Source organism: Lissotriton helveticus, chromosome 1_1, assembly GCF_964261635.1.
Source record: "Lissotriton helveticus chromosome 1_1, aLisHel1.1, whole genome shotgun sequence".
NCBI classification, from domain to species: Eukaryota; Metazoa; Chordata; class Amphibia; order Caudata; family Salamandridae; genus Lissotriton; species Lissotriton helveticus.
The window spans coordinates 54,164,261-54,189,820 of record NC_136057.1 but is presented as its reverse complement, the minus strand read 5'-3'; the positions used below and the strand labels follow the sequence as shown (position 1 = coordinate 54,189,820).

Here is a 25,560-nt window from a genome sequence, read left to right as displayed (position 1 = left end):
GGAAAGCGCAAATTTAAGGCATCTCGGGGCGAGCCATCATTTCACTCTTCAGCTGAAGTCCTTTCCCTGGTGGCGCCTAATGTCATTAAAGACCATGGCTATGGCGGGTCCCTCCCTTCTGGAATTTCAGCTCTACTGAACCCAGGGGAGGCGGAGGAGTCTCCTCCTGCTGCCCCGGACATCTCTGACTCTGAGCAGGACAGGACAGAGAAGAGCCTAAAAAGCGAACAAAAGAAAGCCCAAAACTCACAATGTGAGTAGTGGCCCACCTAATAAAAACCTGCTATTCGAACCCCGAAACATTACCACCCAAGGTCTACCTAATGGGTACCGCGTGTTGAGGTAGCACACCATGTACAGGAAAATCTCAGACAGGGATCTGAGGGCGAGGTGCGTGCTACATTGAGGTCAGAATACCCTAGACCATCCTTATTGGGCAAAGTGGCGGACACGCTAGAATTGGATCCTAATATGGCTACATTTATGAAAAAGTTGCTAAAGAACAAAAAAAAAGGCTAGACGGCATGGAGAGGGTGCCAGGATAAACCACTGGATATACCTGGACCGCTCACTAAGATCCTTGATTCAGCCATTCAGGCTAAAGATTCCAACACCCCAATAGATGCAACAGAGATGCTAGAAAGGGGGCAGAGAGCACTCTGTTTTCTTCGCAATCCAAATTGCGCTTTATCAACTGATAGGAGACGGTCATTCCTAATGCGAATTGACCCTCAATTTGCGGACATGGCTACGACGGAAGCTGGTACCCTGGCGAATGAGCTACAATTTGGTGACAAATTTGTAAAAGAGTTGGGGAAATATGTGGCGACATTCTCGGCACTAGACAAAGCCCAAAGTAACATCAAGAAGGTTTTTACCAGGGTCGGACGCTTCAGGGGTCGAGTGACCGGCCGTGAATTCAATCAGACATCCAGAAGCTTTGATCAAAGAGGACGTGGTTGAGCCCAGCAATCCAGCCTCTACCCCACTCGAAACCGTGGTGGCAGAGGCAGGCAGCACAAGGGAGGGTATTGAGGACAGAATAACAGCAGAGACGGCTCCTGCTCAGGTAAACCTGGTTCAGTGTGGAGGTCACAGTGGGAGACCAGATTGCCTTGTTTCTACACAGGTGGGAGAGTTTGACGAGCGACCCGTGGGTACTTCAGACAGTACAGGGTTTACAGATTGAATGTTTTATGCGGCCCCACAACAGACCAACTTCTAAGTTTTTCCAGGTCAGAAATGTCTTTCATAGACAACGAAGTGGCGTACCTGATGAAAAAAGGGGCAATTGTAGAGACAGCCCCTCACAATCACAGTTACATCAGCACCGTATTCTTAGTTCCAAAGACGGATCAGGGGTTCAGATTAGTTTTAAACCTCAAGGAGTTCAACTCTTCAGTAGTGTATCGCTACTTCAAGATGGAGGGCATACATTTACTTTGAGATCTGCTCTTAGAAAAAGACTGGATGGTGTGTCTCGATTTAAAAGACGCGTATCTAGCGGTGCCTATTTTCCCTCCACATCAGAGGTTTCTTCAATTCCAATGGTGAACCAAATGGTACTAGTTTTCTGCCATGCCGTTCGGACTTTCATCCGCTCCTTGATGTTTCACCAAAGTCCTCAAACCAGTGGTTCAATTCTTGAGGGAGAGAGGTGTGAAACTCATCATTTGTTTAGATCACATCCTTATTATGGCACAGAATGGGAATACAGTTCTTTGACATCTAGCATGGACGACTCAACTCTTACAAGATTTGGGGTTCGTCATCAATTCAGACAACTCTATTCTGACTCCGGCACAATCAACTGAGTTTTTGGGGTTCCAGGTGAACTCAATAGTGGCAGAGTTATTGCTCCCATTGAAGTAAAGAATAGCGATCAAGAAGGAGTTGAGGAGAGCACTTGCTTCTCCGACTATATCCTTGAGGATGTTAGCCCGGTTAGTAGGCCTGTTAGCCTCATCGATTCTAGCTATCTTTCCGGGTCCCCTTCACTACACGGCTCTCCAGAGGTTGAAAATTATGTATTTACACAAAGGCCTGGGCGCAGGGGTCTCCAACCTTTTCTGTACTGAGAGCTACTTATGTTCAATAAAACACATTAACAGCTACTAATATTATTAGTGCAGTATAATTTCAATTTCTTTATATGTATATTCATTCAACTAAGCAAAATCTTTCTAATTTAATAAGCTGGGCTGCACACAGGTGAGCTACTCAGAGTTAGCTCAAGAGCTACAGTAGCTTACCTGAGTATGTGGAACAGATTCTGCTTTCCGAGGAGGCCAAGACAGAAGTCTCTTGGTGGTTGGAGCACATGGACACATGGAATGGCTTGGCCATATTTGCGTCAGTGCCAGAAGTAGTGATAGAATCAGATGGAAGCAGATGGGGCTGCAGAGCCCGCTGCGGCTCAGTGGAGATGGGGGGCAGATGGTCCGCGGAGGAATTGAAACTCCATATAAATTGTCTAGAGTTTTTGGCGGGCATGTTTCTCCACAGAAGGCGAGTTGCTGTATTCTCCTGCGGATGGACATTTCTCAGCAGTGAGATACATCAATCGTCTAGTTGGCACGAGGTCCTGTCTTTTTATTAGAAATGGCCATAGAATGTTGGCACTACTGCCTCCTACGTCACACCTCGGTGACAGCGGAGTACATTCTGGGCACCTGAAATGTGGTGGCGGATTGGAACTCACGTTTCCTTCGACACTCCAGTGATTGGAAACTTCATCCAAGGGTATTCCAATAGCTAAACAACAAGTGGGGTCCTTGTTCGATTGATCTGTTTGCGTCCAGACTGAAGACGCAATTGCCTCAGTTTTATAGTTGGCGACCAGATCCTCTGGCGATCAACTCAGATGCATTTCTTCAAACGTGGATGACGGATATGCTGTATGCATTTCCTCCGTTTGTCAGTATCCAGAGAGTATTTGTGCAGATCTGTGGGCTGGAAGGTGAGGTGTTGTTGAAATCTAAGTGTTGGAGAGCACAAGCTTGGTTCCCAGCAGCGCTGACCTTGTGTTGTACTCCTCCAAAAAGTCTGCTATATATGCAGAGATATTGACGTACCCTCAGGGTCAACCGTTTTCCTTAGTGGTTCAGGAACAATTGTCCATCATGGCATGGAAACTTTCAGGAGACGTTGGTAAATGCCGGGAGTTTCGCAGGAAGTAATGTTTTTCCTGTCTCAATCTTGGGCTCCCTCTACGCATAAACGATATGAATTAGCTTGGCGTAAGTGGGTTGGTTTGTGTTCTGAACGACAGGGGGATCCCGTGGGTTCAGGAACTCATATGATCGTTAATTTCCTGTCGGAGATGGCGACTAAAGTTTTGGCCTATCGGACAGTTAATAATTTAAGGTCCACCATCTCAGCCGGTCATCTTCATGTGGACGATAGGCTGGTGGGGTAGCATCCTTTGGTATGCAAGATAGTGAGAGGCATCAGATTGGTGAATCCTCCAAAACCACGATATTCACAACTGTGGGATGTAGACGTAGTTCTGTGTTTCCTCAGGAATTGGCCTTCAAATGATGGTTTGTCGCGTAAGCAACTGTCGGCGAAACTGACACTTTTGTTATGTTTAGTTTCATGAAGAGGAGTATCTGACGTGCGAGCACTGGACTTAGCAGGTAGGGTTTTCACTCCTTCGGGGGTCTTATTTACAATCTCAAAAAACAAACTCTAAGTGTATTTCTTATCCTGTGTTTCCTCTCCATAGTAAACTGTGTATTGTACAATGATTAAAATGCTATTTGGATTGTAATTGAGAGTTTAGAAATGACGTTGCAGGACAGTTGTTGATTTCCTTATAGAGACCTTTTCGCCCAGTCACTGCAGCAACCTTAGCCGGGTGGGTCACTAGGTTTTTTAGGTCTGGCAGTTATTGACACTTTGGCTTTGGGAGCCCATTCGGTGAGAGGAGCTATGGCTTCTAAAGCTTTTGCTACAGGTTCAGGATTAGAGGACATTATGACTGCGGCAGATTGGTCTTCCGATTCTACTTTTAAGACATGTTATCATAAGCCATTTTTTGATGTGGCATCTACAGTGGGGGAGTAACTTTGTACTAGCATAATCCGAAGCCTCCGTGGACTGCCATAGAATAAAAAGAATTCTAGCTGATGCGTCAATAATTTTCAATTCTATTAAGGACACGGAGGCGAGGATTAACCCACCCTAGAAACATTAATATTCAATATGTGATATGGATTGTTCATATTGGAAATTGTGATTTCATGCATTGTTCTGTATAATGATGTTGGGTTTCTTCCCGCCCGTAATAATGTTTGAAGTATATCCAGTGAGTGGTATGTTACGGCTTTCTCTGATCTCCTGAAAATATAAGAGAATATAAGCCGTAATATACCACTCACTGGATATACTTCAAACATTATTACGGGCGGGAAGAAACCCAACATCATTATACATAACATTGCATGAAATTACAATTTTCAATATGAACATTTTGATGTTTTGTAAAGAAAGAGGAAGACGATTAGTGTTCAGGACATTTATACCTTTGGGGGTTACATGATTGGTGCATACCATGGCGTGGCGTGGCAGTCCTTTCGGGTTATGCTATTTAAAGTTTTATTGGCTGCTGTGTTTATCAGTAAAGAAAGAGAACCAAAATCCTCGCCTCCGATTCCTTAATAGAATTGAAAATTCTTGACGCGTCAGCTAGAAACATTTTTATCCCTGTGTTTCTTCTGAAAGGCTGATGAAGTTAATTATCTTTGATTTCTTTTGGAAATTTATTTCTTGCTTTGGGAGTCTAAATGGACTGAGTGACTCCTTTGTGGTCTTTGGCTGTTTTACACCGGGCGGCTGAGGCTACAATATCTCTCCTCTGCGCCTTTTTGCTGTGGGGCCGCTAGTGCAATAAACGGCCATGCATGCGCCGTCCCAACCCAGTGCCCCGATCACAAAGGTGGTAAATCAACTTTAATGGAAACCAGAACAGTTTCATTATTGTCATGCCCACACCACCAAGATATTTTTTATAAATAAACGGGGCCAACTTTTTATTCTGCAGCAAAATTTTCTAAATATGTTCGGTGAAAATAGAATTTAATAAAAAGGCCCCAACGATACATGTACAAAATATTAAAATCTGGCACAGTGCCCATGAGCAGTGTGAAATAACGCGCCCACACTTTGCCTAAAGGTGGTAAAATAAATGACTTTATATTTTCTGGTGAATAAAAACAGCATGTACTCTGGAAAGACCCTTCTAAATTAGACCACACATGCTCTTCATTTTCATTCTTTCTCACATAGACTGCACACGGGTGCCAGCCTTACCCTTGAGCTTACATCACGAATGGGAACTCCACCACTGCCACCTCCCACGCCCAGTCTCCAGCCGCCATGAAAGAGCCAGTGAACCTGTCGACAGGAGAGGTGGGAACAGATCTTAACTCCAGTCCCCATCACATACCAGAGGGCTACAGGCGTTCTACGCTCAGTGCTGACAAATACCGTGATCTGCAGGTCACGAGTAAGGCCAACTCGCGCTTTCATCCTTTCGAGGGTGGCAAACTGAGTGCCATTAATTTAAGTTTTCGAAACACACCTTATTTATAGCACTTAGAACCAGTAGAAGTACTGTACAAAGTGCCACATAAAGATGTTATTATAATAAACGTATTTTCAATCTCAAAAACAAACATGATCTTTGGAACAGCTATATTAAAAAAACTGAAGCAAACTTAGTTTGCACTATTTAAACTACGTTTATAATAGGAAACAATAAAAATTCATTTTGACCAAAGTTTAGTTTCACCATTCACATTTTAAAAGTAGAGGCATGCCCGTTTCTTCCAATATTTTTAGTATGAACGCAACAAATATAGAGCACATTGAGTTAGATCTATTATTTTAAACTTACAGTGGCCTTCAGGCCCGCCCATTGCTTACCATTGGTTGTCTTTACCCACATTTGCTTGACTCTTATTAGTCAGCTTTTGTGGCTTTCCTTCCTCTTCTGGTATGTGTTCCTCTCCTGGAGCACAGACTGATTACTTGCATCTCTCCACTGCTCCCTTTTCAGGCTTCTACTTTTTATCTTTTTGGTTGAGCATTCTAGGAGAGTGCATGTGTTTTCCAGCTGTCTCGCTCATGCACTTCGAGTTCCTCATCCTCTTTCTTGCCTTTGGATTTCCCCTTCACTCTCCTTCAGTTGCCCCTCTTGCTTCATTAATTCCCACCCACCTTCTTGCCGTTCTTGCATGCCACCACCCTCTGATGTCTGTGTGCGTCCCTATCATTCCTTTGTCCTTTTACTTCACATCAACACGCACCCTAGCTCCGTTGCACGTGCGTTTCCCCAAGGCTACTTACCTTCCATTGTCCATGTGCTTCCCGATCCCAGCACGTTTACACTTTGTTGTCTGTTTTAGGCACTGTCTGCTATCCCCTGCTTCTGTATCGGTTCCCAGCAGTAGCTTAAGTAATAAAATAAAATCCACGAAGCAAGAAAAGGGTGCAGTACCACAGGCTGTTACTAGGTGTCCTGTGGAGTTGTAAATCCATATAAGGTCCTGCACCCTTAATGCAATTATAAAGAGAAAGATTGCAACTGAGCAAACGTTTCCATTTGTTATTATTGGAAATGAGATGCTAAATAAACAACAATAGTGCATTTTTAAAACGCAAGGCAACAAAAATCTCACGTCCAATAAAACAAAATAGAAACTTGTGCTCAGCTACAAGGTTTCTCTTTATAATTGCAGTACGGATGCAGTACCGTATGTGATCAATAGAGGTCCCTTTACAATGTCACAGGGACACCTCTTAGCAGCCTGTGGTACTGCACCATTTCCTTGCTTTGTGGATTTTCTTTTATTCCTTATGCTACTGCTGGGATATTTTTTGACAAACAAAAATAATTTAACAGACGTTATCACTTGCAACGGCAATAGCTCACTAATGCGAGACTTTTGGACTTGGCCCTTTTCCGTAAAATTTTTCGCTCCCCTAATTCAGGATGTCCCCCCATTGTAACGAAGTTGTATAGGCCCTGTGAGGTTGGGATGCCCTGTGTAATATTAAAATCAATGCTAAGGTGCAGGTGCTCTCTACTTCCATCATGGCTGCCACTAACCCCTGCTACTGCGGCGTGGTCTTTTTAGTCACACTCTAGTTGCCAGGAGCTGGCTGGAACCCCTAAACATTGTTACCATTCCAGCCTGCCTTGCCTGCCCGTAGCTGGAGTAGGGAAGCTCCTGGAACATTCTAGAATAGGGGCGGAGCCTGTTTTTGCCACCTTAGAGGGCGGTCACCTGACCTTGGCCTATATAAGGAAAAAGAGGGAAAGTTTTCAGTCAGTTGGGGCATCACTGACCTGGGGGACCCTACGCAGGAGACTTAGGCGGTAGGGCCTAGTCAGAAACCTATACCACTGGGGGTGACAGGGTTTAGGCGCTGCCCACCAAGCTGTATAAGGAACACTGAACTAGCCCACTGATCTGGCCCGGCGGGAGGGGAACCCAGGGACCACCTGCAGCGACCTGCTGAGGAATCCTGTCAGCAGCCTTCAACTCAACCCTCCCCCTTCAAGAAACAAGGAACCTGCTTCCACAAAAGGGCGCCAGAACCATCAAGCGACAAGAAGAAGCCTAACTGCGCTAACCAGGACTACTGGGGATCAACCAGGTACAGGGCCGTGTCCACTCTGCGTCCCTTTACCTCAACCTGGGCCCCTGCGCTGTCCTGCATCATGCCCTCTGCTGTCCTGCCTTGACTGAACTGAACTGGGCTGCTCCTCAGTGCTCCACTGAAGAGCTGTCTGCCTACCTACCCCAGCGCTGTGCCCCGTGAAGCGCTGCCTGCGAGGAGTGCTGTGATCCTCGAAGCGCTGTATCCCTCCGACCTGCTGGGGCTCTGGAGACCGATGTGTCCCTAAGGAAAGCGCTGTGAAGCGAGAGACCACTGTTATGCCCCAAGCGCACCTTTGCCCCTGGAAGCGCTGTATTAAAGGAAGCGCCGCCTACCTGTGACCCTGCTAGCGCTGCGGTCCGCTGTCCTGCCATCTGAGCGCCGCCTGCATTCCTGCCGCCGCCCGAAAGCTCACTGAGGGTCCGCCTTCCCCGCTGCTGCCCAGCGCTGGGCTGTCCAGGCCCCCACTTCTGCCCGCATCGCCCTGGCGGCCCTCGGAGCCAGGAGAGGGCTGCCGCATCGTGTCAGTCAGGCCGCGGTAGGCCTCACTGGGGTGAAGCCTGTATCACCCCCGTCACGTGGTGTGGGGGACGCCTGCCACGTCACCGGCCGCGTCCCCGCCTTCATTGCCGGCGATTGGAAGAAGGCCGGGACGCCCCGCAGGCCGCGCTGCCATTGGCGGCCGCGGGCGCGCCCCTCCCCTGGAGCTCACTGATTGGTCCTGGGCTCGGTGAGGCTTGGGAGGCCCGGGACCGAAGGAGAAGCCAGCACCAGCGCTCGAAAGGAGCGAGAGCCCCAACCAGCCTCAGGAGGAGCAGCGGAGCCGAGCGGGCCTCCCTGGATAGGCCCCCTTCCTCCCGAGGCCTGCTGAAATCGCCGAAAGGGCCCTGGAGGACCAAAGAGGCAGGTAATGCCTGGGGAGGCACGCGGGAGGCCCCGAGTGCGCCCCTCCCCCCGGAAAGACTGTTGTTGGGCCCCGTTGGCCCCTATTGCACCCACAACGCGCTCTGGACCGGGCAAGTGCCCCCAGTAAACATTTAGTAGTTGTGGGCTAAGAGAGAGGTAACCCCTGATTAGGGGCTGTTGGGAGATGCCTGGCTAAGATGGCCCAGTTAATGAAATGTCTTCCCCATGCTTATGAGATTCTGCCTGCCTAGTCAATTACTGAAACGGTTATTCTGACTCACGGACCTGAGGATTGAAACGCCTACAGTTCTATAATGGAAAGGTTGCTTACATAATGAAATGGTTATTCCCAATGAAATGTTTTACTCCTGCTTCAGGGAATGTGTTACCCCCGCCTAATGAAGTGGCTCCTGAATGCCTCTAGATACTCCATTGGGGCGTTTACCACTCCAATGAAATGAGTAATGCTGAGTCACGAAACGTTTAAGTGCCTTATGAAATGGTTATTGAAACATGTCGATTGATGATTGAATTGCTTCCTGTACTCTCCTGGAGAACTACCTTAATGAGTTACTGCTAATGGAATGCTTTACTCTGCCCTAATGAAGTGTTTGGTTTTACCCTAATGACATGTTAACTCCTGCAAAATGCCGGGTTGAGGAAATGTCCATCCCTGATTAATGGGGATAGTCTAATGTCCAGTCCTGCCTCAGGTAATGTGTTGGTTTTACCCTAAGGAAATGGTTGTTCCTTATAGAAGTCACTAAATGCCTTCAATATCCCCGCTTTAGAATCTTGAATTCCTCCTGTCATATCTGTAATTTTTGTTATCTCGTTAGCAGTGGCCTTTTGCCTTAATTTTGTAGCTAAAATTCTCCCCGTTTGCTCGTTGAATTCATAACACTCCGTTTTATATTGTTTATATTTAGCAGGAACCTGATCTGCTATATGAGAGTATAACACAGCTCTTTCAATAGTTAGGAGTCTTTGAGCCTCTTCAGCATTCTGACCTGTTTGGATACTGGCAGCCAAATTTATTTCTAGAATCATTATTCTTTCAAGTTTATTCTTGAAGTCTACCAGTGTCTTCCTCCGCTGAAAGTTAGAGTAACTAATAGTTTCCCCCCGGACTATAGATTTGAAAGCGTCCCACACGACTTGAATTGAAGCTGTATTGTTATTTCGTTCAAAAAAATCTTTAATAATTTCGGCCATATGACGGAGATAATTTTCATCAGACAAAAGGCTTCTTTGAAATGACCATTGATTACGGGTATAACAGCGATAAGAGGGTAGCAGTAATTGCAATATGACAGGATTATGATCTGAGACCAGCTGAGGTAATACTTCAATTTCAACGTTTTCCAGAAGCGAAAAGGAGATAAAAAAATAATCCAATCGAACAAACTTATTGTGAGGGATCGGAAAAAAAGTATAACCGGGATCACTGGGTTGTAATTTGTTCCAAACATCATACAATCCGTTAGTTAATACCAGATCTCTTAAGGCTCTATAGGTCCTGCTCTTATGACCTCTATAATTCCCAGTGGTTCTGATGTCACAATTAGAATCAACATGAATATTTAAGTCACCACAAAAAATTACCGGTTGGCAACAGGATGCAAACTCTAAATTGACTGTGTTAAAAACCTCGTTGTCATCCAAGTTAGGACCATATACACAATAAATTTGTTAACATCAACAACTACTTCTGCCAACCCCCACCTTCCCCGTTTATCCGCTAATGATCTGAGACATTTCCCGGTCCCTTGCTTCATACATATTGCTATTCCTCTTTTAACACCAGTTTGCTTAGAAGTTACTAGGACCTCAAGACCCAAATTCTTCAGTGTGTTCCTTTTGTCCCATGAGATATGGGTTTCTTGAATGCACAAAATATCTACACATAGTAGCTGAATAAATCTACGTAAAACCCCTATTTTCTTTGGTCATTGAGGCCATTGGCATTCAGTGTGCATAACTTAATCTTTCTAACCATTTTAGCGAACATTCAGATCTAAACTTAACAAGTCGTACCTTCCGTTTTCTTAAAATTGTACAAAAGAACCAAAGAAGCCAAAAAAAAAAAGATGAGCCATCTTGCTGAATGTTCCCCTAGCAACTATAAGTTATTATACAATAAGTCAAGTAACGAAATCCATAGCGCCAAAGATCCATCAGAATATTTGAGGAATATCGATAATGCGTCATTGACGGAAGGAGATATAACTATCTTAGCAGCACCTATAACTTGGGAAGAGATCGAATTAGCAATCCTCAGTCTAGCTCCTAGGAAAGCAATGGGGACGGATCAAATCCCGCTAGAATTTTATCGTAGCTTTAGAAACATCCTTAAACCTGAATTACTCAAGATATTCCACCAAGCTTTTTTAGGTCATCCACCCGCCTCAAGGTCTCTGGCTACTATTGTGGTATTCAAAAAGAAAGGGAAAGATGCTAATGAACTAGGGTCATACCGACCGATTTCACTTATTACATGAGATTGTAAGATTTTCTCTAAAGTACTAGCCATTAGACTAAATGCTATAATGCCTATCCTGGTCTCAAAGATTCAGCATGGCTTCCCGAACATACTAAGAAAACAGTTATCAATGCCTTAATAACCTCTAGGCTTGATTATGGTAACGTGTTATACTTAGGGGCAAAAAAGGCTACAATCCGCAGACTGCAGACAGTCCAAAATGCAGCAGCGAGACTACTGTGGAAAATTCCCATCTCCACATCAACCTCCAAGTACATCCGGGAGTTGCACTGGCTGAAAATTGAGAATCGGATAAAATTTAAATCCCTATGCTTTATGCATAAGATCTTCACTAATAATGCCCCAAAGTATCTACAAAATCTTGTACGTCCCTATCGTCCATCTCGAACCCTTCGATCAGCCACGGCTAACCATTTTGTAATTCCTAAAATTAGGCTGTCACGCATGGGTGGCAAATCCTTTTAGTTTCTTGGACCCTCACTCTGGAACACTCTACCACAGACACTACAGAATGAGACAAGTTACATGAAATTCAGGAAAGCCTTAAAAACCTGGCTGTTTAACATCTAAAAAGACCTGCTTCAAATCAAACTACTGGATCCTTAGCGCCGGGAAACCCTTTGTTGGGTAGCTGTTGCGCTATATAAATGAACTAAATAAATAAATAAATTTATTAAGAATAGGGATACCACTGATCATATGAGACGTATTATTACCTTGCTGGACTGGGGACAGGCCACGGGATCCCCGGTCGGCGGCGTCCTGTTGGACGCCGAAAAAGCCTGCGACAGGGTCGACTGGGGATTCTTGTGGTCTGTTTTGGCCTAGAAGGGGTTCCCTGCAGAATATATTACGGCCACTCAAGCGCTATATTCTTATCCTAAGGCTGTAATTCGTGTGGGAACCGAAGCCTCTAGTCCTTTTCCGATCACTAGGGGGACAAGACAGGGTTGGCCCTGTTCCCCCCTTTTGTTCGCGCTATACATTGAACCATACTTGAATAGACTTATAAATGAAGATGGAATTCCTCCTGTCATATTACATCAGTTAGAACACAAAATTCTTGCATACGCTGACGATGTCGCGATTGTCACTTCTGATGTAACCTTAACATTACCCAAGATTGTCGAACTTGCTCAGGAATTCGGCGAGTTATCGGGATATAAATTGAATATTTCAAAGACCCAGGTTATTCACTCGTCCGAAGGAAGACCAGAAGGAGGTTTATATGCACCTACCGCCTCATATCTTGGGGTTACAATTTCCGCTAAAGTTGAAGACATTGTCAGCCTTAATTCTGATCCCCTATTACTTTCCACTAATAGGACACTTGAGAGATTGAATAATTTGCATCTATCTCTCTATGGCCGTACCAATGTAATTAAAATGATTATTTTTCCAAAATTTCTTTACTTATTTCGCTCTATTCCTCTCTTGTTTTCTTCGCTTTTTTTTAGTAAACTGGAACGAATTATTTCTAGATTTATATGGGGCTATCGGAGAGCAAAACGATCTCTGAAGTGGTGTATTTTACCAAGACTAAGGGGAGGCTTGGGAATTCCGAGTTCTCGATTATATTACTGGGCAGCTACATTGAGACTAATGGGTATCTTAATGTTCCAAGATTTGAGTATAGATGAAGCGACACAGCCATCAATCTATGAAATGTTGCGTGGGGCAGAAGCTCGACAATGTTTTTTTAGGATCTTAGAACCGAGTTATTATAAAAAAACTAAATTTAAAATAATGGTCTCGGCGATACAGATATGGAAACAAATTAACAAAAGATTTCATCTTCTGTCTAATCTGAATTACTATACGCCCCTCCTAAAGAATCCTTTACTGCCCGGGATTTTTAGTGATTCGGTCATGCATAGATGGAATGTTCCTAACATCTGTCTTCTAGGTTCCATGTATCAAGATAAGCGATTAGCATCATTTACCGAGCTTCAGAAAAAATATGGTCTTAATAGAGGGGACTTCTTTAAATTTTTGCAGATTCGTAGTTTTCTAGAGTCAAAGAATTTACTAAGTACCGAATGTATGAATAAAATAGATTTGATCGAAAGCTGTCGGTAAAAAGACTGCATCGGTATAATATATCAAATGATGCTAAGCAGAATACAAGATAATCTAGATGTTTATATAGACAAATGGCAAGGAAATCTGGGTATAGAGAATGTGGATATTGTTAGGTCGTTAGAAGTGGGCATTAAGGTCATATTTAATGGATCATTCAAGAGTCAACATTTCATGTCTACCTTTGATTTATACTATACACCTTCTAAATTGTCAAAATGGAATGCTCAGAAGGGTACCAACTGTAGCCGCTGTGGTCTCTTAGCTGCGGATTCGATTCACATGTTTTTTCAGTGTCCAAGACTAACTCAATTTGTATCTAAAATACAAGATTTTCTAAATTTGATCGTGGAATCAACTGTTGTTTTATCACCAGAATTAGTCATTCTCGGAATTCAAACTGATCAGATTGGGAATAGAACTTTAGAAGAAGAAGGTTTTCTATTTCTGGTTATGTCTGTATATCGATTCTGTATAACCTCGCAGTGGCTGGACGTTGATCCACCGTTGTTTCATCAATGGCAATTGAAACTGCTTAGTACTTATCGTTTAGAAAAGGCTGTGTATAAACTTAAGGGCCGGAAAAGAAAGTTATTTGGCCAAAAATTATGGTCACCGATTGAAAAATGGATCAAAACTCCATTTTTTTTTCTGACTTAACACTATGTTAATCTCTCAAAAAGAGAAAACACGCTGTACAGGTTGAATGGGGCGAAATAAGAGGGCATTCGGCCAAAAACTTTGGCTCACCCATTAGTAACCGGATTTAATTTGTTTCTTTTGTGTTATAATCTGACAGCTGAATATATTGCATTTTTTTTGTAAATATTAGTGTTTATTCTTCTTGATGTCTATTTTATTTTATTTTTTGGGATCTGTATGTACTGTGCAACTTTCCACTGCCATAAAATCAATAAAAATCATTTAAAAAAAAAAAAAAGGAAATGGTTGTTCCTGCCTAAGGAAATGTTTTTATTCTTACCAGATGAAAAGTTTTAATTCCTATCTAATGAAATGTTCTTCCCCTGCCTGAGGACAGGTTTATGCCGGAGTTCAAATGAAAGGCTTATTGCTGAGAAATGAACTGGTTCTTCCTGTCTTATGACCAGTTTATTCCTGCTAAAGAGTTTAATGAAATGTTCACCCTTGCTCGGTGAGAAGTGAATTTATTTGCCTACTGAACAGGTTACTTACCTGATGAAATGTGTACTCTTGCTACATGATATGCTCATCCTTGCCTGACGAGCTGGTTGTTCATGCCTAATGAGATGCTCACCTTCGCTGGGTGCCTGGTCATTTAATGCCTAATGAAATGTTCTTCCTGGTTAAGGAGATGTTCACCCTGGCGTAAGGGAGTGTCTATCTCAGCGCAAAGTGATTACTGAGAGGTTTACTTCTAACAAATGAAATGTTTTCCCCTGGTTTAATGAGATGCTGATTTCTGATGCAAGGAAATGTTTATTGTGAAGAAATGGAATGCTAATCCCTTAATGAAATGGTTATTGCAAGACGCTACATTGATTATTGAACTGCTCCCTTTACTCCCCTCTGATGAAATACTTTGCTGAAATAGAAATACTTTAATTTTTTATTACCCTGAACCTTGATCTTATATAAAAGCATATTGTTTTAAATCAAGACTCACTGGTGTGGACTCAGTCTTTGCGTGCATTTATTGTCTCAGTGGATGTGTGTGCTGTGTAGTCTGGAAAGACCCTTCCAAATTAGACCAAGTTCAAGTTCGGGCATTTATATAGCGCACTGCTCACCCAGAGGGTCTCAAGGCGCTTGGGAAGGGGTTCATTATATGTCGAAAAGCCAGGTTTTAAGTTCTTTTCTGAAGGAGATGTGGTTTTGAGTAAGGCGGAGGCGAGTGGGGAGTGAGTTCCAGGTCTTGGCCGCCACGAAGGAAAAGGATCTTCCTCCCATGGTGGATTTTCGGATGCGCGGGACTGCGGCGAGGGCTTGATTACACGATCTTAGTTGGCGGGTGGGTTTGTAGAAGGATAGTCGAGTGTTGAGGCATTCGGGTCCTAGATTGTAGAGGGCCTTGTGTGCGTGGGTGAGAAGACGGAATGTAATTCTTTTGTTGACGGGAAGCCAGTGGAGGTCTTTTAGGTGTCCGGTGATGTGCTCTTGGCGAGGGATGTCCAATATGAGTCTCGCTGATGCATTTTGGATGCGTTGGAGTTTTTTCTGTAATTTTGCTGAGATCCCGGCGTATAGAGTGTTGCCATAATCCAGTCGACTTGTGACCAGTGCGTGGGTGACAGTCTTTCTTGTCTCGAGGGGGATCCAGCGGAAGATCTTTTTGAGAATTCGAAGTACGTTGAAGCAGGAGGATGATTCTGCGTTGACTTGTCTGGACATCGAGAGAGAGGAGTCTAGGATGAAGCCAAGGTTACGTTCATGGTCTGTGGGTGTGGGTGCAGTGCCCAGAGCGGAAGGCCACCAAGAGTCGTCCCAGGCAGAAGGGGAGGATCCTAGGATGAGCACCTCCGTTTTGTCTGAGTTGAGTTTTAGGCGGCTGAGTTTCATCCATTCGGCTACTTCTTCCATGCCTTCGTGAAGATTGGTTTTGGCGGTGTTGTGGTCTTTGGTGAGGGAAAGGATTAATTGGGTGATGTTGGCATAAGAGATGATGTTGAGGTTGTGTTGGCGTGCAATGGATGCGAGTGGGCTCATGTAAACGTTGAAGAGGGTGGGACTGAGTGATGATCCTTGTGGAACTCCACAGATGACTTCAGTGGCCTCTGAGTTGAATGGGGGAAGTCGTACTCTCTGAGTTCTCCCGGCTAGGAACGAGGTGATCCAGTTCAGGGCTTTTCCTTGTATGCCGATGTTGCTGAGGCGTTGTATGAGGGTGCTGTGGCAGACTGTGTCGAAGGCGGCCGAGAGGTCGAGTAGGATGAGGGCCGCTGTTTCTCCGTTATCCAGTAGTGTTCGGATGTCGTCTGTTGCTGCAATGAGGGCGGTTTCGGTGCTGTGTTTGGCTCGAAATCCGGACTGAGAGGGGTCAAGGGAGTTGTTGGATTCAAGGAAGGCGGCGAGCTGGCTGTTGACGGCTTTCTCGATGACTTTGGCTGGGAATGGGAGGAGGGATATGGGTCGGTAGTTTTTAAGTTCAGAGGGGTCTGCTGTGGGTTTCTTCAAAAGGGCGCTGAGTTCGGCGTGTTTCCAGCTTTCTGGGAAGGTGGCAGAGTTGAACGAGCAGTTGATGACATCACAGAGATGGGGTGCGATGATGGAGTCAGCTTTGTTGAAGATGTGGTGGGGGCAGGGGTCGGTTGGCGAGCCAGAATGGATGGAGTTCATTAGGCGGATGGTGTCTTCAGTGGTGATTGGGTTCCAGGCGCTAATGTTGTTGGTTGGCGGAGTAGGAGCTGAGGGGGGTGGGGAGGGTTGATCGCTGGGAGTATTCTCGAAGCTGTTGTGGATGTCGGCAATTTTGTTGTAGAAGAAGGAGGATAACGCATCGCAGAGGTCTTGGGAGGGAGAGATGTCATTAGATGCTGCGGTGGGGTTGGTGAATTCTTTGACGATGTTGAAAAGTTCCTTGCTGTTGTGAGTGTTGTTGTCGAGACGATCCTTGAATGCTGATTTCTTGGCGGATCGAATCAGTTGGTGGTGTTTGCGGGTGGCTGCCTTAAGGGTGGCCATGTTGTCGGTGGTTGGGTTTTTTCTCCATGTGTTCTCCAGGGTGCGGCATAGCTTCTTGGATTTTTTAAGGTCATCATTGAACCAAGGAGCCTTTTTGCTGGCTGATTTGATCTGGTGCTTTTTCAGGGGTGCTAATTCGTCAGCACTGTAGGTGATCCATTGCTTGAGATTGGTGGCCGCTTGGTTTGGGTCCAGTGAGAGGGGGGGAGGGTTTTGGTTGAGTGATGTGAGGAGTTGGTCGGAGGTGATTTTGTTCCAGTTTCTTCGAGGAATAGGTTGTGGGCGGTGGTGGGTCAGGGTGGTTTTGTGGCTGAAGTGAACACAGCTGTGGTCCATCCAGTGGAGAGCTGTGGTGCGGTCGAAGGAGATGTGTTTGCTGGAGGTGAAGATAGGGTCGAGCGTGTGTCCGGCTATGTGGGTGGGGGTGTCAACAAGTTGTTTGAGTCCGAGGTTGGCTAGGTTGTTCAAAAGGGTGGAGGTGTTGCTGTCGTGTTTGTTTTCAAGGTGGTAGTTGAGGTCTCCCAGTAGAATGTAGTTCTCGGAGGTGAGGGCATGTGGGCTGATGAAGTCCGTGATGTCATCGCTGAATTGAGTGCGGGTACCACGAGACCGAGCGGGTGTTAAGCAGGATGCACTTCAGGTGGTTAGATTCGGAGCTATGTTTGGAGGAAGTGGATTTGGTGAGGGTCCTGAAGCAGTTGAACTTGCAGGAGAGGCAGGAGAATGGGCCGTGGGTACGTCCTGGGATGGCATCGCAGCATTGTGGTGTGCGTCCGGGGTTGAGGGCGAGGAGAGTTGCGGCATCATATGTGACTCTAGTGGGTTGGGTGCGGCGGGGACCAGGGGGTCTGGCGCTGGGCGCGATCCAGGCACGGACGGGCGTAGACAGGCTTACCTTTGGCGCACCTTCGGCGCGCATGGGGCGCGACCGCTGCGCGTGAACGCTGCGCGAAGACGCATCTGTCATGAATGGGTGGTGAGGGAGGGAGGGGCGAGGGAGGAGCAGCTGGGAGGCGGGTGCGTGGTGGAGGGGGCGGGCTCCGGGCACAACAACAACAATAATGGCGGCGAAAACGGAAGCGCAGGCCGGGTTGGGGGAAATTGATTAAATATTTACGCGGTGGTCAGCGAGGCGCCTGAGGAGCGGAGCACACAAGCAATGGGTCACAGCAGCAAGTAAACAAACGATCCGGCAATGCGAGCAAGCACAGGCACTCAAAATCAATGAAACAGTGCAAGGCAAATAATACAGGCACTTAGAAATAATAAAATAATGCAGGCACGGTCTAGCGCTAAAAATATCAACAGAGCAGCGCTAACGATACCCAGGTTGAGTAGGCAGGAGAGGGCAAGGGCAATAGGGAGCGACCGCGTCTGACGAAGTCAGGACGGTCACAGTGCTTCGGTGGGCAGGGAGAAGCCTTGCCTCTTAGTGGGAGGGAGGAGCAGCTGGGAGGCGGGTGCGTGGTGGAGGGGGCGGGCTCCGGGCACAACAACAACAATAATGGCGGCGAAAACGGAAGCGCAGGCCGGGTTGGGGGAAATTGATTAAATATTTACGCGGTGGTCAGCGAGGCGCCTGAGGAGCGGAGCACACAAGCAATGGGTCACAGCAGCAAGTAAACAAACGATCCGGCAATGCGAGCAAGCACAGGCACTCAAAATCAATGAAACAGTGCAAGGCAAACAATACAGGCACTTAGAAATAATAAAATAATGCAGGCACGGTCTAGCGCTAAAAATATCAACAGAGCAGCGCTAACGATACCCAGGTAGAGTAGGCAGGAGAGGGCAAGGGCAGTAGGGAGCGACCGCGTCTGACGAAGTCAGGACGGTCACAGCGCTTCAGTGGGCAGGGAGAAGCCTTGCCTCTTAGTGGGAGGGAGGAGCAGCTGGGAGGCGGGTGCGTGGTGGAGGGGGCGGGCTCCGGGCACAACAACAACAATAATGGCGGCGAAAACGGAAGCGCAGGCTGGGTTGGCGGAAATTGATTAAATAATTACGCGGTGGTCAGCGAGGCGCCTGAAGAGCGGAGCACACAAGCAATGGGTCACAGCAGCAAGTAAACAAACGATCCGGCAATGCGAGCAAGCACAGGCACTCGAAATCAATGAAACAGTGCAAGGCAAACAATACAGGCACTTAGAAATAATAAAATAATGCAGGCACGGTCTAGCGCTAAAAATATCACCAGAGCAGCGCTAACGATACCCAGGTAGAGTAGGCAGGAGAGGGCAAGGGCAGTAGGGAGCGACCGCGTCTGACGAAGTCAGGGCGGTCACACATGCTCTTCATTTTCATTCTTTCTCACATAGACTGCACACGGGTGCCAGCCTTACCCTTGAACATACATCACGAATGGGAACTCCACCACTGTCACGTCCCACGCCCAGTCTCAAGCCGCCATGAAAGAGCCAGTGAACCTGTCGACACGAGAAGTTTGAACAGATCTTAACTCCAGTCCCCATCACATACCAGAGGGCTACAGGTGTTAAACTCTCAGTGCTGACAAATACCGTGATCTGCAGGTCACGAGTAAGGCCAACTCGCGCTTTCATCCTTTCGAGGGAGGCAAACTGAGTGCCATTAATTTAAGTTTCAGAAACAAACCTTATTTATAGCACTTTGAACCAGTAGAAGTACTGTACAAAGTGCCACATAAAGATGTTATTATAATAAACTGATTTTCAATCTCAAAATCAAACCTGATCTTTGGAACAGCTATATTAAAAAATCTGAAGCAAACTGAGTTTGCACTATTTAAACTACGTTTATAATAGGAAACAATAAAAATTCATTTTGACCAAAGTTTAGTTTGACCATTCACATTTTAAAAGTAGAGGCATGCCCGTTTGTTCCAATATTTTTAGTATGAACGCAACAAAGATAGAGCACATTGAGTTAGATCTTAACACCTGAGCTTTCGGGTGCCTACCTGCTCGTGCCAGGCTACCCCCGGGGAACTGGTGACCCCAGTTCCTACAGAGACCTACTGCATTGCAAATGCTTGTCTATATATATGGGGGTCCACAGTAATGTGGTGTGGCCGGTAGGCGGGACTTTTGAAACACAGACCTCCTCTGTGAATCCAGACATGCTGTCCAGTAAAGAACAGTTACAGGGAGAAGTCCCACCCACCACAGACCGTATTGTGTTCAGTCTGGAAGCACCACAGGGAGAGCGTTTTTAAAGGGCAGGGCCTGCGGGTTAGAAGAAATACAACTTAACACTCTGGCCAAATTAGGGCACCCCTGACACCCATACAGGACCCTCAGAGAGCCTCCCCAGGGGAGAGCAGGTGGTAAGCTTCCTTGGTGTGTGTCATGTGAGACCATGTGTGTGTTTGTGCTCTGAGACTTCCACCACGTGTCACTCACCCGAGGGACAGTCACTGCCATGTTTACTCTCGGTGTCATCATCAACAGGTCTCAGATCTTCTGTCTCTTTTAATGAAGACACACAGCAGGCGGTCATAGAGTCTGTTTCAAAGGAGCACAGCATTAATATGATCATAAAAGTAAAAAAATAAACCTAATTTAAAAAATAAAAACATTTACTAAATAAATTAACTAAACTAACCACATGGCTTCTAATTAAATTTAGTAAGTATTATTTAAAAATAAAAATGTCAGTGAGGGTAGGATTTTCTAAATACAATTATTAAATCGTTATTTATAAATTAAACTAATATATTTAAATTAGTTATTAAAAAAAACATTTAATCTAATGAGTTGTTCTGTAAGAACATTTCTTTTTATTCGTTCTAGGTGAATAAAAATACATATTGCTCATTATTTTTTGAAGAACAATACATTTTAATAATTTTCCTTGCACTTTCCTATAGGGAGATTTCCACCACATTGCCAAAGACCCCCACCTATGTGTGAAAAGTTACTATTAGTACCAATACCCTTGTAATTCGTTTTAAAGAAAGCTTCACCCCCTTAATTTGAGGGGGTGTAGACATCTAAGTGAACAAGTAGATGTAAATGTGCACTCAGGAATGGTGATCCTCAAACAAGTGCAGATTTACACCTGGGTGCAGGAGTAAGTCTACACAAGTAATTGCAGCTTCGTGACTTGGCCACTAACTAGGTTTTGTGCACAACAGAAGAGTGTAAAGTAAGTGTTTTCACTAATGCTAATGGCCTTTTAATGTCGCTGCCACACCCCTGCACGGCTCCTTTCTAATCTACACGACACCAGGGCTGGTCTGCGGTCACTAAACCGGTCCACACCAAAAGAAGGGGGTTCTCAGTGTCCAAGTGTAAGCGCGTAGACCTTATTCACAGCTCCAGAAACGATCAGTAGGTCACATTGTCATGTTGCACCGGTTAACAATAAAGTCAGTTGCGCACTCGCTCTACATATTTGATGCCCCGTGGTGGTGGACTGGTTCCAGAGGCAGCGGTGTATGACAAACTATGAAAGGGACATCTACTGGAATGGTACCGCCAGACCTAAAGCTTGCTATGCTGGGCTGCCTCAGTGTGTGCTGTGTTGGACTGCCTCGTGGAAGGTGCTATGATGAACTGCCTCAGCATGTGCTATGCTGGACTGCATCGGCGTGTGCTATGCTGGACTGCATCGGCGTGTGCTAGGCTGGACTGCCTTGGCGTGTGCTAGGCTGGACTGCCTCAAAGAAGGTGCTATGCTGGACTGCCTCAGGGAAGGTGCTATGTTGGACTGCCTCAGGGAAGAGACTGTATAGAACTCTCTCACCCCTGGCAGACAGTATAGGTGACTCCATGAGACAGTACAGAACGCTCTCACACATAGCAGACAGCATAGGTAACTCCATGCGAAATTACGAAACGCTCTCTCCCCTAGCAGACAGTATAGGTGACTCCATGAGACAGTACAGAAAGCTCTCGCCCCAAGCAGACAGTATGGATATGGGTCCATGAGATAGTGTAGAACGCTCTCGCCCCTAGCAGACAGTATAGGTGACTCCATGAGACCGTACAGAACGCCCTCGTTCCTAGCAGACAGTATAGGTGACTCCATGAGACAGTACAGAATGCTCTTGCCCCTAACAGGCAGTATAGGTGACTCCAGGAGACTGTATAGAACGCTCTCGCCCCTAGCAGACAGTATATGTGACTCCGCTCTAGCCCCTAGCAGGCAGTGTAGGTGAGTCCATGAGACAGTACGGAACGCTCTCGCCCCTAGCAAACAGTCTAAGTGACTCTGCTCTCGCCCCTAGCAGGCAGTATAGGTGACTCCATGGGACCATACGGAACTCTCTCGCCCCTAGCAGACAGTATAGCTGACTCCATGAGACCGTACAGAACGCCCTCGTCCCTAGCAGACAGTATAGGTGATTCCATGAGTCAGTACAGAACGCTTTTGCCCCTAGCAGGCAGTATAGGTGACTCCATGAGATAGTACAAAATGCTCTTGCCCCTAACAGGCAGTATAGGTGACTCCATGAGACCGTACAGAACGCCCTTGCCCCTAGCAGACAGTATAGGTGACTCCATGAGACAGTACAGAACGCTTTCGCCCCTAGCAGACAGTATAGGTGACTCCATGAGATCGTACAGAACGCTTTCGCCCCTAGCAGGCAGTTTAGGTGACTCCATGAGATAGTACAGAATGCTCTTGCCCCTAACAGGCAGTATAGGTGACTCCAGGAGACTGTATAGAACGCTGTCGCCCCTAGCAGACAGTATATGTGACTCCGCTCTAGCCTCTAGCAGGCAGTATAGGTGAGTCCATGAGACGGTACGGAACGCTCTCGCCCCTAGCAAACAGTCTAGGTGACTCTGCTCTCGCCCCTAGCAGGCAGTGTAGGTGACTCCATGAGACGGTACGGAACTCTCTCGCCCCTAGCAGACAGTATAGGTGACTCCATGAGACGGTATGGAACGTTCTTGCCCCTAGCAGGCAGTATAGGTGACTCCATGAGACGGTACAGAACTCTCCCGCCCATAGCAGGCAGTATAGGTGACTCCATGAGACGGTACGGAACTCTCTTGCCCCTAGCAGGCAGTAGAGGTGACTCTGGTCTCGCCCCTAGCAGACAGTATAGGTGACTCCATGAGACAGTGTAGAACGCTCTCGCCCCTAGCAGACAGTATAGGTGACTCCATGTGACTGTATAGAATGCTCGTGCCCCTAGCAGGCAGTATAGGTGACTTCATGAGACAGTACTGAACTCTCTTGCCCCAAGCAGACAGTATGGGTATGGGTCCATGAGATAGTATAGAACACTCTCACCCGTTGCGGCAGTATATGTGACTGCACCGTGCAGAGTACAAGGCCCTATGGGACTGTCGGTGCATTGGGGTGTCCAGGGCAATGTGCAGAGTACGAGGAGAGTTGAATATCAGGGGTGGTCTGCAGGATGTTAGGAGAGGGCAGACCACTTCTGATATTCAACTCTCCTCAAACCGAGAACAGAGACATTTTCTGATTTCAGACCCTCTTGTACAGTGCACAATGCCCGAAACCAGTCCACAACCACAGCCCCTTCTTAGTTTCCAGGGCCCTTGCACTGGACATATTGTCCCACACACCACATCACACAGGCTCCGTCTTGTACGCGGAGGTTCTTGTAGGGTGCGCATTGCCCGTCCCAGCACCCGCAGCCCATGCCTTACACCTACAGATCTTGAAGTGTGCACATTAACCAACAAACCACCACCACACAGCCAAGTACCCTTCTGCGTAAACACAGACTGTGAAACAAATACCTGGCATGGCTGGTAGTAGAACCGATTCCAGACTTCTTCTCGCCAATGAGCTTGTGAGAGCCGTCCCACCTGCACGGAGAGTGTCCCGTCCGAGGCATGATGTGGGTGCGGTTGTACTGTGGGCATCAGTACATGGTGACACTACCTTGTAATCCACATCTGCCTCATATACATCAGGATGCACCGGCTGCGTGCGCTGGTTCCACTCTGGGCCATGCCCACCAACGGGCAATGAGTCTGGCTTTAGGTGTTCACCTGGTTCCTTCCCATCTGGAAGCATTAGTTCCAAGCTGTGGTGCTGCTGTGGCTCATGCCCTGGTTCCTTGCATGGGTCCCGCTGCAGTCCCTGTCCAGCTGGAAGAACTAGATGTATGCTGAGGTCTTGCCCCCCCAGCAGTCCTGGATGTAGGTACAGTTCCTTCTGCTGGTCCAGCCGAGTCTGCAGCATGGGCCCTGGTCGTTGGTCCTTCTGCGAGTCATGCACCCCTGGGGATGGTGGCTTCATGAATTGGCTGTCTTCTGGGTCCCAACTATCAACAGACAATGGCTCTTGCTTCAAGGGTTCATCTAACTCCGGCTCACTTGAAAACACTGGTGGTAAGCCGGGGGCCCGCATTGGGTCATGACTATCAGGAAAGACTTGTAGACTTGGGCTAGGCACCCCTGGGCGCGCTGGACGAGCAGTTGGAAGGGACCTGGGGAAGCTACAATCTCTGACGCCTGCTGGACTCACTGCCTCCAAAGACACTGCATCACCTTCTAGGAAATCTCGACCCTTTTCTACCCAGATCTTTTCCATAAGATGTGCAACTCGAGAAGGCACCTCTCCCACTGAATTGTGCAAGTTATCGAGTTTGGTTTCCAGCCGCTCTAGCATGGCAAACACTCCCAGAGTGGGAGGGTGCCCCACATGGGACTCTGGATTAGGACCACTGTGCGCATCGGAGGTCATGTTAGGGGGGGTGCGAGTCCTGCTTACAGTTGTGCTGTAGTTGTTCACATCCTTCTCCAAAGCATTTATGAGGATGCTTTCTTGGCAGGACCCAAAAAGCAGAGTGTTTGGCATTGGTAGCTTTCCAAACTCTTCCTGGGCGGTCCATCCACAGATCTGGGAGCCCAGGTTGTTGGCGCCTCCAGGTCTGTGGAGATCTTCAGGTCGTGGTCTTGCAGCAGAGAAGTTATGACTTGGAAAGGCTGCAAGTGTTGCTCTTAGACCTTCAGGTGAATTTAGGACTTTTCCATCCCTTTCTGAAGCCTGCGCTCTCCACATTCTGAATGTTGATGTTCTGCGATCCACTGTCTGCAAAGGGAATGAAAAAAGAACAGAAACATTTTAAAACGAGAAAATCAAGGGAAAAAGTTCAAAGTAACAAGAGAACGGCCAACCTATATAAAATCTCCCTTGGTTTTGTGATGCACCTCACTCCTTATAGAATCTCCTCAATAGTTTTAACTGAAAACTGAGCCTTCTGCTCACAATGTGTGCAACTCCCCTGCCCCTGCCGCTCCTCTGGGGCGGTTAGAACAACCCAAATACACTTTACCAACTCTAGGTTGCAGCACCTAACATATGAAGTCCATAAAGAAGTAAATATACGAATGTCCACCCGATGTTGAGAAAAATCAGAGTTCTTTATTCTTCTTTACAATATTGACAATTGTACACCAAACAGCCAACATGTTTCGTTCTATACGAAGGACTTCATCAGGGCTAGTTAAACACATATGTAATACAATATAATGAAATGCATATTTTTATACATATAATTCATTGTATACAAACAATTAATAGCATAGCCTAAAAAACAGGAGATCCTGACTTATCTCCAAGAGATTGACAATACTCTCATTCTTAACCTAAAAACCTCACGGATGATTATATTTGTCAGTTAACATCACTCACTTTTATTGCCTTCGTGTCTTTTACCGATAACCTAATTCCTACTTGTTGACGTTTTTCACAAGTGTTCCTTGCTAAGACCTTTAAAAAGTATACATTATTGCTCATTGGTTGGACATAATTTCTCTCCAGAGTGAAAAGAATTG

General features: G+C 46.3%; 1 protein-coding gene across 1 annotated transcript in view; it reads right to left on the bottom strand.

Moving 5' to 3' along the window:
* LOC144758169 (uncharacterized) overlaps nt 1-25,560 on the bottom strand; it is a 93,158-nt gene that overhangs the window by 21,192 nt on the left and 46,406 nt on the right. Inside the window, exons 2-3 of the mRNA XM_078646415.1 lie at nt 23,515-24,814; nt 20,194-20,295 (exon numbers count right to left, since the gene is read on the bottom strand). Coding sequence (XP_078502541.1) covers nt 20,194-20,295; nt 23,515-24,784 — 1,372 coding nt within the window. The 5' untranslated portion in view covers nt 24,785-24,814. The remainder of the gene's footprint in view (nt 1-20,193; nt 20,296-23,514; nt 24,815-25,560) is intronic.